This window comes from Typopeltis vanoorti, chromosome 7, assembly GCF_054136105.1.
Source record: "Typopeltis vanoorti isolate ZY-2024b chromosome 7, IOZ_Tvanoo_1.0, whole genome shotgun sequence".
In the NCBI taxonomy this organism is placed as follows: Eukaryota; Metazoa; Arthropoda; class Arachnida; order Uropygi; family Thelyphonidae; genus Typopeltis; species Typopeltis vanoorti.
Window position 1 is genome coordinate 94,631,849 of NC_143555.1, and position 17,867 is coordinate 94,649,715.

At 37.2% G+C, this 17,867-nt stretch overlaps 1 protein-coding gene across 1 annotated transcript in view; it reads left to right on the plus strand.

The window, feature by feature from the left end:
- Positions 1-3,258: 3,258 nt before the first annotated feature.
- fy (fuzzy planar cell polarity protein-like protein) overlaps positions 3,259-17,867 on the plus strand; it is a 114,732-nt gene continuing 100,123 nt past the window's right edge. The window contains exon 1 of the mRNA XM_090395390.1: positions 3,259-3,411. Coding sequence (XP_090251516.1) covers positions 3,259-3,411 — 153 coding nt within the window. The remainder of the gene's footprint in view (positions 3,412-17,867) is intronic.

A 17,867-nucleotide genomic window follows, 5' to 3' on the forward strand; every position in this document is an offset into this window, starting at 1 on the left:
TCCCCATTCCAAAAAAGACGGGAGTTTTAGACTGTAACAATTTTAGAACGATAAGTCTTATAACTCACACAGCAAAAATTCTGGTGCAAATAATTTTAGAGAGAATTAGGAATAAAATAGGAAAAGAAATGAATGAGGAACAGTTTGGATTCAGAACCAACAGAGGAACTCGAGAGGCTGTAACTTGTCTAAGAATTATTGGGGAGAAAACATTAAACCATGGTGGAAAGTTGTTTTGGGGATTTCTAGATTTTGAAAAGGCATTTGATACAGTGAAACATGAAAGGCTTTTTGACATTCTAGAAAATACTGATATTGACTCTTATGACTTGGAAATTTTAAAGAGATTATATTGGTCACATTATATTGGTCACCTCAGTATGTGTAAATGGAGAGGAAACAGGAGAATTCATGCTGGAGAGAGGAGTCAGAGAAGGATGCAAGTTATCACCATTATTGTTTAACTTTTATAGTGAACAAATGTTTAGAGAGGCACTTGAGGATGTAGAAGAAGGAATAAAAATAAACGGAAGAATCATTAATAACTTAATATATGCGGATGATGTAGTGGTGACGGCAGAAAGTAAAAATGGGTTACAACAAATTATTGAAAGAATTGAAAACTCTTGTAAAGAGTATGGACTAAGAATTAACACAAAAAAAGACCAAGATAATGATAATGGGTAGAAAAATAAGAGATAATGTAAAAATAAGATGTGGAGGAAAGATTTTAGAAGAAGTGGAAAGATTTCAATATTTAGGTAGCCGGATCTCACAGAAAGGAACTTCATTAGTTGGACATTAGTTGGACATTAGAAATAGAATAGGCAAAACTAAATCGGCATTTATGGAAATGAAGATAATTTTAATAAACAAGAACATTAAAATAGGCGTTAGAATTGGAATAGTTAAAGCAACAGTTTGGAGTATTGCAAGTTATGGAAGTGAGTCATGGACACTCAGAAAGAGAGATATGGAAAGAATTAATGCATTGGAAATGTGGTGCTATAGAAAGATGGAAAAGATTAGCTATACAGAAAGAATATCAAATCAAGAGGTTTTAAGACGAGTTGGGATGGAAAGAACACTACTAAAGAATATTATGCAAAGAAAGACCAGATTTGCAGGAAATCTTCTGAGAGGTTCTTCGGGACACCTGACAAGAACTATATTACAAGGGAAAGTTGAGGGGAAGAGAAGACCTGGAAGAGCAACTAGAGAGTGGTTTAATGACATCGTGGAATGGATGGTTTAAGAATGATGGAAGCGACAGACAGAGAGAAATGGAATACCGGACGACGACGTCCCCCCCCCCCCCCCACCCCCCCCCCCCCCCACCCCCCCCCCCCCCCACCCCCCCCCCCCCCCACCCCCCCCCCCCCCCACCCCCCCCCCCCCCCACCCCCCCCCCCCCCCACCCCCCCCCCCCCCCACCCCCCCCCCCCCCCACCCCCCCCCCCCCCCACCCCCCCCCCCCCCCACCCCCCCCCCCCCCCACCCCCCCCCCCCCCCACCCCCCCCCCCCCCCACCCCCCCCCCCCCCCACCCCCCCCCCCCCCCACCCCCCCCCCCCCCCACCCCCCCCCCCCCCCACCCCCCCCCCCCCCCACCCCCCCCCCCCCCCACCCCCCCCCCCCCCCACCCCCCCCCCCCCCCACCCCCCCCCCCCCCCACCCCCCCCCCCCCCCACCCCCCCCCCCCCCCACCCCCCCCCCCCCCCACCCCCCCCCCCCCCCACCCCCCCCCCCCCCCACCCCCCCCCCCCCCCACCCCCCCCCCCCCCCACCCCCCCCCCCCCCCACCCCACCGATTTTCTGCTGGAAAACTCTACCATCTCCGTATGAGATCTGCCTTTTAGGTTGAAAAGCATTTATGACCTTGTACTGCGATGCTCGCGTTGTCGGCGAGAAGGGCAATAACGTTAGCAAGGTATTTTGGAAATATTGCGAGTGCTTTATTATTAATTTTATTGTAATTATGTCCGCAAATACTACATGGCATATGCTGGACACGTCCGTCATACAACTTAAGCTATATTTGTTGTGACCCCTAATTATTATCATTTTTATGGGGGGGATGTTTCCTCCATAGCAGTGAAATGACCCGCCGGAAGAAAAGGTTGTTCACCCCAGCTATGTACAATATTGTTTTCTCGGATTTCATAGACTAAAAGAGGAATTAAAAGAAAAGAAAAAAAAAAAAAAACACTTCGAAATGCTCGATTTACAGCTTTTTTTTTTTTAAAGAATAGATTACTAAACTAGTAAACTAAACATCTAAAGGAATTTGTAAGTTTCATTCATTCATTAGCAAAATGATTATGGTGTTCAAAGTAATGGCTTTTGTGTTATTTATAGTTAATATATGAAAGAATTACAAAGTTGTGAATCATTACATTCCGAAATGGGCTTCACAGCTACTGAATTGAAGCATCCTTCCCTAAAGCAGGTGATGTAATTGTAGAATTCTATAGGCTAAAGGCTGATTTGCATCCGACAGTTTCAAAAGTTCTCCAATAATCGTATTTTCAGTCCTCCCATTTCGTGACGTCATACCATGAAGTACCGCCTCATAGCACGCTGCTGCAAAAGGAGTCGGGATGATCCAGTAGTGTTTGTAAACGGTGGCAGTTGCGTTCGTGTTTGCGAGGTCAGCAGATATTAGAAACAGTTACTTTTATATTTCTTTGGATACGAGGTGTTACTGTGTATAAACATCATATAATTTTTATATTTTGCGTTACCTTTGTAATTATTGGAAAATATCATTATATTTTTTTCGCTTTTTTTATGTATGTTTAAGTTGTCAAGTCATCCTTCGTCGATATAAATGAGCAGAGTCGTAAAAGAAATCCTTATTGAAAGTTTTCTGCATTATATCATGTAGTTGTGTCATCAATATCACTTGGGGAGAAAATAGTCCCCATTAGTCATGTTTGTATTGGATTTTGTGCACAGATAAGAGGAGTACTTCACTGTAGTAAGAGAAGAGAATCAATTGGGTTTATGAGACTAATTTTTTGGCTTCAAGCAGAATATTGTAGAGTATGAATGTGAACTGTGGCGACGTAAAAAAATGTTGAATAACTATTATCCACAATAAAGAACATTCTCCAGTGCTGTTACAATGTCTTTATTTTTATTTTTCCGTCTGTGCGTCGAACTAATGCTAAGTATTATGTAAATAGTTCATTCAACGAATTTGCGCTTGCACCGAAGTGTTCTCTCAAGTTTGGTAAAGCACTGATCAGCTGGGATAATGGGAAAGCGTCCTCGTTCCGGTTTGCCTGTGACAACAGTACCAAATACGCATGCGTCGATACATGGAACTAAAATGGCGGCTCACCTCTTGGCATTGACAGCCGATGGAGGTGTGCCGTTGTTTACACGTAATATTGGCGACCTAAAAGCGGTAAGTTTCATCCTTGAAAATTTTATTATGTACGTTTAATTGTCTAATTGATATTCTTTCCAATAAATGTAATTAGCTTATTGCTTTTGCAAGATTGAGTATCGGTGTGTGATTAAACGTTTGTTTCGTTTGCATTGGTGTGGAGGATACCATTTTATAAACAAATTCCGAAGATTAAATTTATATCAACTTATATTATTATTATCATCCCAAGACCTCATGGAGCCAAAGACTCATTAAGGAATTAACAAAAGAGTTTATGATAACAAATACTAGCACGCTTTTGATGATATTGAGGTGGTCTTCGTATTTGCATGTACCAGCGAATCTCTTCAAGAAGAGATCCCTTTGCAGTTCGCTAACATTGGATTCATTTTTTTGTTAAAAATCTTTAAGAAATCTCTACAAAAGAGAAATTGTACTTTTTATTCAGTTTATCGTGCTGTTAAGTATTAGTTTATAAACAGCGGTCATGTCTGAATTGTTAGACAAACTCTCTTTTTGTATTATAATTACTGAATTGTTCAATTTGCAACTGATAATTTATGATTAGTGAACAGTGTTGTACTCCAGGTCCTTATGAGTTTTGTATTCATTAGGTTTACATCAGTTGGCCGAATATACATCTGAACTGGACAATATTTTACCTAATCATCTTTTTATGTCATACATGAAGGAATAGTTAACATTTTGTTGAATGCTAGCTGTTAGGAATAAGAATGGTGTAAGAAAATAATATATTATGCATACGCTTTTTTTTTTTTTTAGTGTAAATAAGTAAAAATGAAATAAAATATGCTGCTCATAGTCAAACATATGTAATCTGCTTACCATATGCTAGTATCAGTTTTTTTTTTTTTTTGTTATTGTTGTTGACATCTATAAAATAAGCATCTTTAAGAAAAGAAGACAGTGATCAAAGGATTGTTTAATTTAATATATAAGAGAACAGAAACAAAAGTTTATTACATTGGGTGAGGGGAAGAATTATTAGTTCATTACTTGTAGAAGAATTACTTGACACCATTCTGCCTGATAACCAGATCTTACAGACTGATGGAGGAACTCTGTTGGTCTATGACTGTCATGCAGAAGGCACTAAGATCATTCCAAGAAGTCTTTCCTTGTTTCTTTCACTAATGTTTTTGTTTCTGTTTTTCAGTGTATAAAATTAAGCAATTCCTTTGGCATATTCTTTTTCATAAAAACTTTACTTTTTGGCTAAATCCAAATAGATTAAAAACAGTGGCTGTGGGTTTCAGTGTAATGATTTCTTGTATGCATCATAGATCCAGTGAAAGTTGGACCACTGATAATCTGTTAAATATCAAAGGAGAGTCCAAATTTTGAAATGTGAATATTTCAGATTAAAATCAATCAGATATCTTCCTAATCAAATAAATCCCCAATATACACAGCATGAGATTTGGCTTGTACTGGGTATAAAATGCTGATTATTACATTTTAAGCAATCTGTTGTCTAATTGTTGATTAGTTGTATTTTTTTTTTTAATGTAACTCCCACCCACAAAAGGTTTTCAATAAACCTATAGTGCATTCTTACGTGGGCTAAAAACTTTTTAAAATTAATTTATGTAGGGTTTTTTTTGGTATTTTTAATTTATTTTTAACATAGTCCAGAAACTCTGCTCTAGAGACCCAACATGAAACTCTTTCAAGCCCTTCAAGTCTCCAATAATCAGGGCAGTGGTCTCACAGCAATTGATGAAATTCATCTCCCACCTAAAGGCAATCACAAACATCCATGCCCATGGTGGGAATCAAACCTACAGCCTATTGTTTGGAAAGTGGAACCATGGCATTAAGTCCATACATTGTAATAACTTTTGAAAGTGAAACTCTTACTATGTCCAATTTAATCTTCATATTTCATCTTGTTTGTATTGTTTTAGTTATTATGTGACACCTTATATGTATCTTAAACTTACATTTATATACATTCTGACCTGTGATTATTTTTGCTGTAATTATATGTTAAGTAATTTATGCTGTCCTTACCCATGTGAAGATTGAATACAGATGCAGTAGTGTATAAGGAATAAAGACAACAACACTGAACTGGTTTGCACCAAATGGAAAGTCTTCTCAAATTCAAATTACTAGTGTATCAGATGTGGAGACAGTAGCCCAAACTGTGACAGTATTTTGGAATGGATAAAGCAGTATCGATATGTACATGATGCATGTAGTCAAATCCTTGGACCATGCATGTATTAATATCTTGTGTTTTCAACCTTTTGCAGGTGAATTTACATGAAAAATAAATAAAGATAGTAACTAATGTTTGATTGTTTTACACAAATCACATGAACAGGTTGTTCCAACCAGTGTGTCATAATAAAGTGTAATTTAGTTCTTTTCTTTTTTTTTTTCTTCTTTTTGTTTAGCATGTTTGTGTAATACTGTTTGCTATTTTTTTAATGCATGGCATTACACACGAGCCAAAATATTAAGATTATGCAGCCTGTTTCTGGCCAACCAGACTACAATACTAAATCTACTTGTGACTTGGCTAAAAACATGCCAGTGGTAGCAATATCCTCATATTAGAGCTGTTCTCATGGACATCACTCATTCTTCTCATCCCCACTAAATGCATCTTGACTGCTAATTCTTACCCTGGGGATTATTTTGGATCAGGTATTGGTCTGATGGAGCTGGACTTTAACAGGAACACAATGCCCTGTGTCACAAGGCTCACATTGTGCAAGCATGGTTTAAAGAGCATATCCAAGTATTCCATGTTCTCCCCTGGGTGCCTCGCTTGGTTGCTGACCTCCAGGATATTATTCTAATTTGTCCAGAATACCTGAGGACACTTTCTGTGGTCTAGTGGAGTCATTGCAAACAGCTATCTCAGCCAAAGGAAGCTCAGAATGCTACTGGGTTAGTAGTCATAATGTTTTGACTCATGAGTTATATCTGGAAAATATTATAGGTCATATTTTCTAGAGAATAGAGATAGATAGAATGAATAGGAGGATGAAAAGTTCATTAACTTTAAAGCTGGAATGCAAATGAATATTGACCAGCAGCTGCTTGTATTTTTATAGTGACTTGGAGGAATGCAGAGGAGTGGTAGAAGACAGTTCAGTGGAAGTTCTCATTGTGTCTCCAATGAGAATTTCTGTGAGAAAGTGATTGGAGGAAGTTCATGTTCTCTTCTGGATAACAGACACAGAAATGCTTAGTAAAATAATGTGAAAACCATTTGATTTCAAACAGGCTTCTTTTAGCATATTTGTGTGTAAAGCTGATTTGTCAGATGGTTCATATGCCTACAATTGCCTGTGATGTCATCATTTGATATAGTACATGCAAAATTAATTCAGTTCATATATATATTCCATAGGAGGAGAAGGTGAAGAGCAAGATGGGATTGTGCAAAATACCATGCTATTCAAAGTGCAGACTAGTGTGTATAGACCATTGGTGCACCCAGGGAGGGGGGGCCAAGGTGCCCTGGCGTCAATGCAATGCGAATGAAGTGTGCTCAAGCGATACTTTGTTTGCCTGAGCTGGGCCAGAGATCACAGGTATCATGTATTGGCAATCACAGCAGATGCCCAGTCATTGGTCGTATGCAATGCATAGTGTGTATTCTGAAATCATTTACTCAACTCGGGGGGCCCCCCAAGATTAAATCATGAGTGCTCGGCCCCCTCCAAGATTAAATCCTGAGTGCGCCGCTGGTATAGACAAATGCATTGTATCGATATGTAACTGATGGCTGCAACTCACAGTTACGTCTACAGTCCTGAGATTGTCTTAGTTTTTCACCTTTGAACCACATCTTATGTCTCTTCATTGCTCTTAAAGCTAGGAGACCAAATCTGTGCCCAGTAGTTCAAATGGGGTCGAAGTAATGTTTTACATAATGGCACAACCACTTCTTTGTTTCACATGGATGTTTGTTATTGTCTGTGGAAATACTAGTGGTGGTGGTGGGCAGTAGATGCCGTTGGTGTAGTTGCGGTTAGAATGAGCTGTAGTGTAGGTGCCCTCCCTCGATGAACCCTTGGACTCCCTAGAGGTGTCATATAATAATGTCCTTTTCATTATTCCTCCGATCCTCTGTGTTGTCTTTACTACATTCACGTCCCCTGAACTTCAATCCTATATCCACAATCATTCCCCAAAAACCTTGCTTCTTCCAACTCTTACAGTGCATCTCTGCCAGTATAGTACACTGCTACGTAACATGTCCCTTTTCCCGAAATGCAAAACTTTACACTTGCCGACATTAAAGATATCTTCACTCTTTTGCCCAGAAAGCCACTTATCCAAACTTTCTGAAGTAATCTAACATTGAGTTGTTTTTCATAACTCTTCCCAATTTGAGTCATCTGCAGACAACTGAATTCTCCCTTTCATTAAACCTTTCATTAAAATATTGCCAGCAAAGGTTGGTCGATTGGTAGAGCCTCTGCTACTAATGGCTCGCAAAAAATTAAGCAAGTTTGAGTACGGTTAGTAGTTGGAAGGGGATCAATCGTTCAATGCTGTTGGCACACTTTCCCTTGATGAGTCTTTGGACTTCCTGGAGGTGTCACATAATAATATAATATATAAATTGAATAGCAGTGGCCCAACACAGAATCCTGTAGCACTCCACTTGTCACCTTTTCTTTCTGGGATACTGCTTTCCCAACATAACATGCCGATGTTTATTACTTAGCCAGTCTCCAATCTACATCACCAGTTTACTATCATTCCCAATTCCCTGCAATTTCAAAACTAATTTTTCGTGCAGTACTTAATAAAATGTCTTCGCAAAATCTAGAAATATTGCAGTATAACCTTCACCCTTATAATATTGTCATCACCATGATGTAAAATACAGCAATCCCTCGATTAGTGCGCCTAATGCGTTCTTTAAAACAGGCGCATTAATCGAAAACGCACTAATCGAATATAATAACCTATGGGAAAAATTATAATTCGTTCCTCAAATTTCTATTTTGAACCTTAATTTTTTTATAAACATATTAAGGTATGTCTCAGGACCTAGTTAAAGGAAAACCATGAAGCTGAAAGACAATAAAACATATTAGAATATAAATTTATTCTACTTCTTAACAAAGAATTGAGCTAACGTAGTTTGGCTGGCATTTTGTTTCTTTTTTTTTATACAACCGACGGTATGGCCCTATTGCCTCTTCTGCATATTTTACTGCTTCTCTCTTCATCAGGGTCAGCCTCTAAGCATTGCTGCTTAAAAACTTCGATTGTACGAAAAATATTTTCAAATTGTTTCTGTGAAATCTCTTTTGACTGACTATCAGTGGTTAAATTTTCTCCATATTCCCCTGATCTTCCCGCTGTGCATCTAAATTTAGCAGGTCGGAATCACTCAGTTCTTCAGAATGAGATTTAATTAACTCTTGGACGTTATCATTGCAGGGGGGAAAGAAAGAAGGACGTACGAATTGGTCGCCAACACGCGAAATCAAATGCTTTATATTATAGATAAAATTTCCCAATGTTATACAAGCAAAATAGTTACCACTTTAAAAACTACAATGATCATAAAAGAGAAGTTAATTTTCCGACGTGTAATAATAAACAACTCATCTCAGAAGACGGCTTGATTACCCTGTTATCGGAATGGATTCTCCTTTTTGTGACATGCGCAGAAGTGTCGAAGGGTCTGTTATCTGTGGGTGTACTATAGCAGACGACATAAATTTTGGCGGTAAAAATTTGGAACATAGTGTAGATGGAAGTAGTGTAGTATGCCATTAAAAATAAATTTGTAAAATGTTTTAAATCGGTAACTAAATTATTTCATTCTGGTGAGTGATTTTTTAAAATAGTTAGTCATAAAAATGTATAGATAGAAAATTTTTTAAATCTGTAACATTTAATTTTAAGATATAGGCGCACTAATCGAATTTGGATATCGAAAAAAAATGACGCACTAATCCGGGGCGCATTAATCGAGAGATTACTGTATAATCAAAAAAATTACCAGAGCAAGATCTTCCTTTGATACATCCATGTTGACTATCGGAGAGATTTTCTCTTGCTATTCCAATTTTGTATTCTATCGTTGACCAACTTCTCCACGACCTTCACTAGGGCTCTAAAAACACAGACTGGTCGGTAATTTGAATCCTCATTTTTGGAACCACCTTTATGTAGTAAGATTACCTTACTCTCTTTCCACTCTTCCTTGGACCTTTCCCGTTGCAATATTTTCATGAAACAATCCAGTCAGAAGTACTGTAAACTCCTTTGCGCATTCTCTTAAAAATGTGTGGTGATGCCACATCCAATCCTGTTCTTTTATTAACATCGTTTGCATGAAAGTAGAACATTTCGTATTATACTTTCATGCTGTTATTCTCTTCATCCGCCATTGCGCCCAATCCCGACATATTTCCACTACAATAAAATACGCCACCAAAATTGCCGTTAAATATCTCTCTACAATATCTTCTGCCTTGTTCATCTTGCTGCCATCCTTAGCAACGATTGTCATTTTTTCATAGTCGTATTTTCTTTTACTGGCTATATAACTGAAGAATGTACCAATCTTTCATATTCTAATTTCTCCATATCACACTTTTCACTTTCCTAGCTTGAGTTTTGTATTCATCATGTAGTTGCACACCACCTTCCAGTTTGTCTTCTCCAAAGCATTTTCTTGTTATGGACTTCCCCTTCGAATTTCATCATTCATCCACTTTACACCCATTCTATTTTTCCTCTTGAGTCTTGGAATACAGTCTGCCATCCATTGTTCTTTTAACAACTTGCAAACATTATCCATCTTCTTGCCAACAAGCTCCTCATACAGCGAATGTTGCCTGAGTCTTCCATAGTCTCTACTCTGTAACTCCACATAGTTCCTGCCCAAAATGGAACGGACAAAAAAAACCACCCATAATAGCACCATATGATCACTTTCACCAGCTGGAGACTACCAGAGAAACGTCATTCGACATCACATGTCGTAGAGGTCCATTTTCCCCTTGACCACATGCTGTGTTAAATTAAGTCTGAGTGATTCACATGGTCTAGTGGTTAGGATACCTGAATTTCACCCAGGAGACCCGGGTTCAATTCCGGGCGTGGGAATAGTTTGTTTGTTTGCTGGCTTCGTTGGCCGAGTGGTTAGCGTACCCGTTACCCAACCAACAGGTCGCGGTTTCAAATCCCTCTGTGAGCATGAATGTTTGTGAATGTCTTTAAGTGGGAGATGAATTTCATGAACAATTCTCTGTCTGCCACGTCTCACTTATTCCAAAAATACCAGGCTGAATTAAATCAACGGTACAATTTCTCCAATACATACATAAATGTACATCTGAGCTTAATTCCAGACCCCATTTGATCGCAGGATTTATCCAATTAAAATTTGTCATTTTAATCACCATTTCAATAATAAGCAAAACAAAGTTATGTCTATAGATCATAACTTTGTTTTGGCAAAGTATGGGAGATGAATTTCATCGCCTGGTGTGAGACTACCATCTCGCTTTATTTGGAAGCCTATATTGGCTTGAAAAGGTTACGTGTTTGGTCTCTAGAGCAGGATTTCTGGATTAGGTTAAAAAATACAAAAATTGAAATGAATAGAAAAGAAAATCCTTAGGTGGTAATATACCACAGGTTTATAATCTTTCGTGTGGGGGGGGGTTAAATATAAAATATAACTGTTTTAAGTACTGTATATATTTAACTGAAATCATTTCATTTCTATTAATAAAAAAAAACCCTCCGGTGATTAGAATGAATTTTCCTGAAGTTCCATTAATTTTGACCATGTGAAGGACCAGCTGTACTGCATGCTTTCGCACACTTGCATAAGTGGCTTTGAAAGAACTGTACCCTTTGACTTCATCTTACTTTTGGCCTTGCGCATAATTACCTCCATTGTCATTCTCATACTGTGACAGGCAGCTCGTAATTTAACAGACAGGACATTAAAAAAAATCTTTTTGTTCTTTTGGCAGTCATTTTTTCTCTAATGTGCTGACAAGTCAATGTTTGTCCTGCAAACATTTTTTAAAGAGCGACTAGATCTTCGTTGATGAGTATGGCTGTCAAAGAATAATAATATACTGCCTTCATCATTTCTTAAAGCTGCCAGTGTTTTTCTGTTTGATTGGCTTTTAAAGTTAACTTTTTTTATGTTTGGATTATCAGAGTGCAAACATGATTTCTAAAAATATGCAAATTATCCGGGATAAACTATTTTAACGTGTTCATTGAATAATTAATCGAAGTGGAATGAATCATTCACATTGAGATTACTATTTACTCTTTACGGGAGTTTATTGAACTTCCATTGCTGACGTGGTAGGATTACATCCATCCATCCATCCATAAGATTGACATTTTTCTGTGTTGCAACAACAAAAAGGTGACTCATGATCGAATAATGCATTTGATTTAACCCCTTTGGCAAAGTGCGTGGAATGCATAGTAATATGTGATTATTAGCTTATAACCCATCAAATTGACAGAAAAAAATGAAATATGTGTCGAGCACTATTCCGTTACTGCTTCTAGTGGAATCATGCAGCTATTTGAACGGATGCTGTATTTTGTTATTAGCCAAGAATTGCCGTAGAGAACCAGTCAATAGTGAACATGTTATATGGAGATAGCGCTATCTTTGCCGGGGTATGCATTAAAGTCTAAATCGGTCACGGCTTTCTGGACAAAGCATCAGATAAATGACGCTTTCTCCTTCTCGTATCTCCAATAAAGTCTTAGGAAAAATATCCTGTTGCGCAGTTTATGGATGAATGGAATCCGCATACCAAAGAGGTTAGCACTGATGAATAGACTAAAGGTATATACTTCCAAACCCTGCAGGATGATTCTTAATTTTTGTTAACGCGTATATTTTTGAGAAATGATGCTTGATATCTTACCTCACTTTCTTTTGTATACCATATGAAATTCCAATGCACTGCGAAGTGAAACAGTTGGGTGCGTTTTTCACCAATGGGCTCAGCTTATCAATCATCCTGCTTATTCTAGACTTGAAAAAAAGTCATGCTTAGTCTCTACATTACGATAGATACCGTTCATGAGTGGAATTTACATAAAAATGTTACTAATCTGTATTAATACTGGAATTTGACCGGATAGTGCAAAAGATTCCTGCTGAATGTTGGTACAGCGACGCAAACGCGATTCATCGCGAATCGCTTGGGTACCGAAAGATATCCTCCGGTCAGACATGGGAGGACCATTGGACTAGTTACATCAAAGATGGAATTACTTCAAAAGGGAATCACGTTGAATGGTTCTTGCTATACGAGTAAAATTTCTTCTGAATAAATTCCCCAAATCTTTGGATTGCACCTTGTGAATTGAAGCCGACTTATGCTTATGTAGTGGGTATTTACATTTTTTAATTTATTTATCTAAAATAAATTAAAAAATTATGTTAAAACTAATTTTTTATTTTGTGACAGCATTTTAATTCATCATAAAATTGGATTTGTTGATGTTCAAGTAAATGGACTTTTTTTTTCCCCCTTTCAATCACATTATTGTGCCTTTGCGTGTGGCATCTACCCATGCCGCTGCGTGGAAAACCAATGGAATTCTGCGAGGTTACAGTGGACGCATTTATTTATTTTTACGGTTTAACTTTTTAACTTTACACTATTTGATATTAAGATATTTTGAAAATTTTTGAGATTTAAAGCAGAATTGATTAAATGTTTTTAAACGCCATTTCTCTTCGTGAAAATTTGAGAAATGAAAAAGATTTTGATGAAAATCAATGCATGCCAGTTTAATTCACTGTAGTTTGATGTGACTGGTATTGTTATTCAGCACAGTATTCACCACAATTACGCTATTCAGCAGATTGTAGCATCTTCTCGGAGGTGATGCTACGTTCTTTATCACGGACGACTTCGTATCACACTGGGATTCGATATTGTCCTTGAGCTGTGAGAGTATGGAAAGTTTTCATGGAACGTGATTTTGATAACTCCATAATTAAAGTCTTTTTTGGAGTGAGAGCAAGCGAGTCAGCTGAATATGCTTATACGAGAATCTAACAGGTAACAGGACGAATCTCTTCGAGACTGTTAATGAGGGAATTTGAACTCTATCGTATGACAATCTTCAGCGAAAGTAGGAGCTCTTATGCTCCAGGATTCCACCACGTTATTTTCATTTAGATGGAAATGTATGTTATTCCCACCTTTCTCCAAATTTAAATGAAGTGACCGCAGTGTGTAGTCATGGAACACTTCATAGATAGCTAATGCATCTCTGGCTTGCATCTTTTGCATAAAATGGATTTTGTGTGAATAATAGACGTCACTTTCTGTACTGTGGTATTTCCATTTGTTTCTGGACTGCCCCAGTGATGACACCCGCTTTCCCCCCCCCCTTCCAACTTTTGTGCAGTTTGGATTAGAAGTCAAAAATGAGGAGCTTTTTCTAAGCACATCCAATTCAGGAGCGAATTTGTAGGTCTCCAGGTTATAACTGCGCTCTCCCTCATGAGGATACGAAGCGTGTGACGGTTTTTACGGACTAATCGACAGATGACTATGCGCCGTGCAGTTGCACATTTGAGATTCCAGAGGCCGAAGTCACGCAATTCATCTTCATCATCATCATCAAAAGCGGTTGCTTTGGCGGCGGCAGCGCGTCTGAACACTGGAGATGAAAGGTAAAAAAAAAAGTGATGGCCCGATGTTGTATCAAGTTCTTGTATCAAGCCGAATGGATGGTCGCAAAAGAACAAGATTCATGAAACTATTGTTTATGGTTTCCACCACTCCGTGGTTCCAGACCAGCGGAGGCAGTATCATAGTGCAGAGTATTTTTGCTGGTCAGATTAAACTTCCATTGCGTATTGATCAACATATGACTGGTGTGACTTGTTAATTGCGTTTTTTTTTTTTTTTTTTTTTTTTTTTTTGTAATTGTGTTTTGTGTTCGAACGGGGAATACCTGATAAAAGTTAAAAGCTTTTTAAAAACTTTCATGTGAAATGGTAATTTTTTCCTCTCCTTGGGGGGAAAAAAAAAATTAACTTTCCTTCAATTCCTGTTTGACATCCGAAATTCTTCGATAGAGATTTCTAACTTTTACTTTAACAGAAAAGTGCCAAAGTTAAATAAAAAGCGAAACAGTTCGGAAATGTTGTCTGTTAGGAGGTACCAATTACCTTCTTTGCTTATCTAAAGACTTGTGTGTGTGTAATTGCTTTGTTATTTCTTTATATTGATTTTTTGTTACATATAAAATCGTACACCTTTTAGAATTTATCATTTCTGCTGAATTCTGTTTTTATTCTGAAATGCGTTGATAATAGTTTATCCTCTTAAAAAAAAATACAAACAAACAAACTTGCTATTGTGTGTTTCTTTTATATTACGTTCTTAAAAAGCTTTAGCGTTTGAATTGTTTGTCTGCGCTACCGGAAACTGGTAATTGGCGGTGTTTCTCCTTAACGGGAATGCAAGGGGTCGTTATTGTTTAGATGCAGGATTTTGACAGCTTATCACACTTAGTATCTCACATGAAATCGCTTCACCTTTGACGCGATGAAAACGCCAGAACATAATGAATTGCGCATTAGCTTGATAAGAAAGGAGAGGGGGGAGGGAGAAAACCCATTTCGCTTGTGTGGTGAAGGTCACTCAAAATAGAGGACAATCGAAAACCACATGGAACACTTGCAGGCACTCCAGGTCTGCATGTCTTCATGCGAACATGGGTAGTTGCAATAAAGTTCATCACACACACACACAAGCGTAATTATGCTTATAAATCATTTCTAATAATATCCACCTCTTCACCTGTTCTAGCAGCTGGAAACAGGTGCACAGCGGTTCGAAACCTGTTTCTCCGTTAGGACTGCAGAAGGATGCTAGTATATCAAATACGGACATTTAATAAGAGTATTAGGCCTTTATTCTTTCATAAATTCATTACAGTGTATAATATATGGAGAGGGAAAAAAAATAAATGTTGCTACCTTAAAACTGTTTTATTTTGTAAACTCTTCATTAAATGTGTACATTTTCAGTTTTAATTAAAGGCCGAACTGAACGAAATAATTTTAAAAAACGGTTTGACATTTTCACCTGTCTGTACAATAGTAATAAATGTCTACACCACACGTCGGATTTGCCGTCGCATTTCGGTTACGGCAAAGCTATAACGATTGTTTACGGGGTTTTTGTTACGAGGCCAGTGTGTTTTTCTCGCCGATTTGCCTGTAATGCGTACAAAAAAATCCTTCCACTTCCGTTTGAGATATGCAAACTCACCTTTAGATAACGGTTCGTTGAGTCCTAGGCAAGATTCGAAGCTGGGTCTTTCCAGCCAGAGCATCGTAAAAACCGACTGAGCTATGAGGGCTCCCTTTGCTGGATGACAAATATCTTAATACTGACTTTCAATAATAGTAGTACAATAATAATTTTTAAAAAATGTTTCTCATAGACGGCTAATTTTCGCATGGCATTCTGCCATCTAAATGCATTAAAAGTAAATTTATTATTTACATTTTTATAAATTTTATTTAAAAAATGCATTATATTTTTTTATTATTTTTTTAAATAAAAAATTTGAGATATACTGTTTATCTATTGATTTTGTAAAATGGACTATGAATAATGTTATTCTGTTTTGAATCGCATGCCATAAAACAATTACCATTAAAAAAGCTGTTTATCTAATTCCATTTAATAACTAAAAAAATCTGAAAATATGCGTAGATTACGTACTCATAATAGAGATATCAGTAAAAATAAATTTTAAAAAATCGTGTAATTGTCATTTAACTTCTCTTACAAGTGCAGTACTTGGTGGTCTTTGAAATTTAAATAAATCAGAAGCATTTAGTGAAAACGAAATGGACTCTAGTATTTGCTGAATTAGCTCCCTGATCTGTTTAGCACAACTAAGATGTAGCTGCGACTTGTCGAACTTACATGTTAGTTGCAACTGCAGTATGCTAGATACATTATGCACTTATCGGCATTATAAAAATATTAATACCAATGTTTAAAAATAAAGTTTCGACATTTTAAATTTTTATTTAAAACCAGATGTAGCTGCGACTTGTAGAACTTACATGTTAGTTGCAACTGCAGTATGCTAGATACATTATGCACTTATCGGCATTATAAAAATATTAATACCAATGTTTAAAAATAAAGTTTCGACATTTTAGATTTTTATTTAAAACCACCTGTCAGAAGTTGTTCCTAGTGAGGAACAGGCAGAAAGTTTTTGAATAGTTTCTACTTTCAGATTAAAAATACTACAAGAAGAATTTTCCAAATGGAGAAGTGGTGTGAGTTCCTTAGTTGGATCTGAACCGATCGCTTTGACAAGACACCAAGTTTGTTTACGAAGTTCGAAACTTTGGCAACTATTGGTATTTCGTCAAAATGGTCATAATTGTTAAAAAAAAAAAGAATATGCGATATCTGCAAGTGTACTGTTTAGATGTCTTATCTGTAATATCTGATCACTATCTGATGCTTATGAAAGTGAAATTTTAAAAAACATTTCAAGTAAAAAATAAATAAATGAAAATATTAGCTCAGTGGTACACGGAATAGTTTTATTTTTGCCTGACAAATATTATCAGTGTAAAGTTTAGTCTTTTATGTTACTTTATTTGCCTACACTAAAGTGTGCAATATATATATTAAAGTCAAAAATTTAAATTCATTTTAGATCCATGCAGTCTAGGAAAAATCAGTGTCCGATTTTCCACATTAGTTTTAAAATCTATCCACGACCTTATTTTCATGCACTGGTCTGCTTCGTTCTGTCTTTCCGGTGTTCGTGTATTAAAGAGACCGTGCTTAGCGATACAAATAATGTGTATCTTATATCTAAAACATTAGCTGTTCATGTTTTCGATAATGGTTCGTCAAGACGTTAACATGTATCTGTTTACCACTTTAAGCGAATGCATTAATATAAAAAATGATTCGCCGTTGTTAAGTCATCTAGAAGAAAAGTTATGGTACTTGACACATTCACGCCGGTGCAGTGGCACATAATAGGGATAAGGTCAACTACCAATCTGGATTAGGTCGTTCTTATCAATGGATCATATATAGTAATCGCGTGCAAGAAATTACAAAAAAAAAAAAAAAAAACTAAAAACGAATTCGTTTAACATCCAAAATGTCATGCAGTAAATTAGTCTGTTTTTCTTGTTAATCATCCTATATAAAAAAAACGAAAGCTGTCTCCTTCCAGACCGTTGTGATGAATAGATCAGTTGATCACTAACTAAAAAAAGTTGTCCACTACTGGTTAAGATTTACACGAAGATAACAATGCAACCTTTAAAGGTTATGTTGTGTCTTGGCGAGAGCAAAAAAAACTGGAGTTTCCTCGGTGATTAAACTCTGCATGCTATGATTAAGACCAATTAACTCCTTTGCCAGCAATCCTCTGTCAGTTAAGTACTG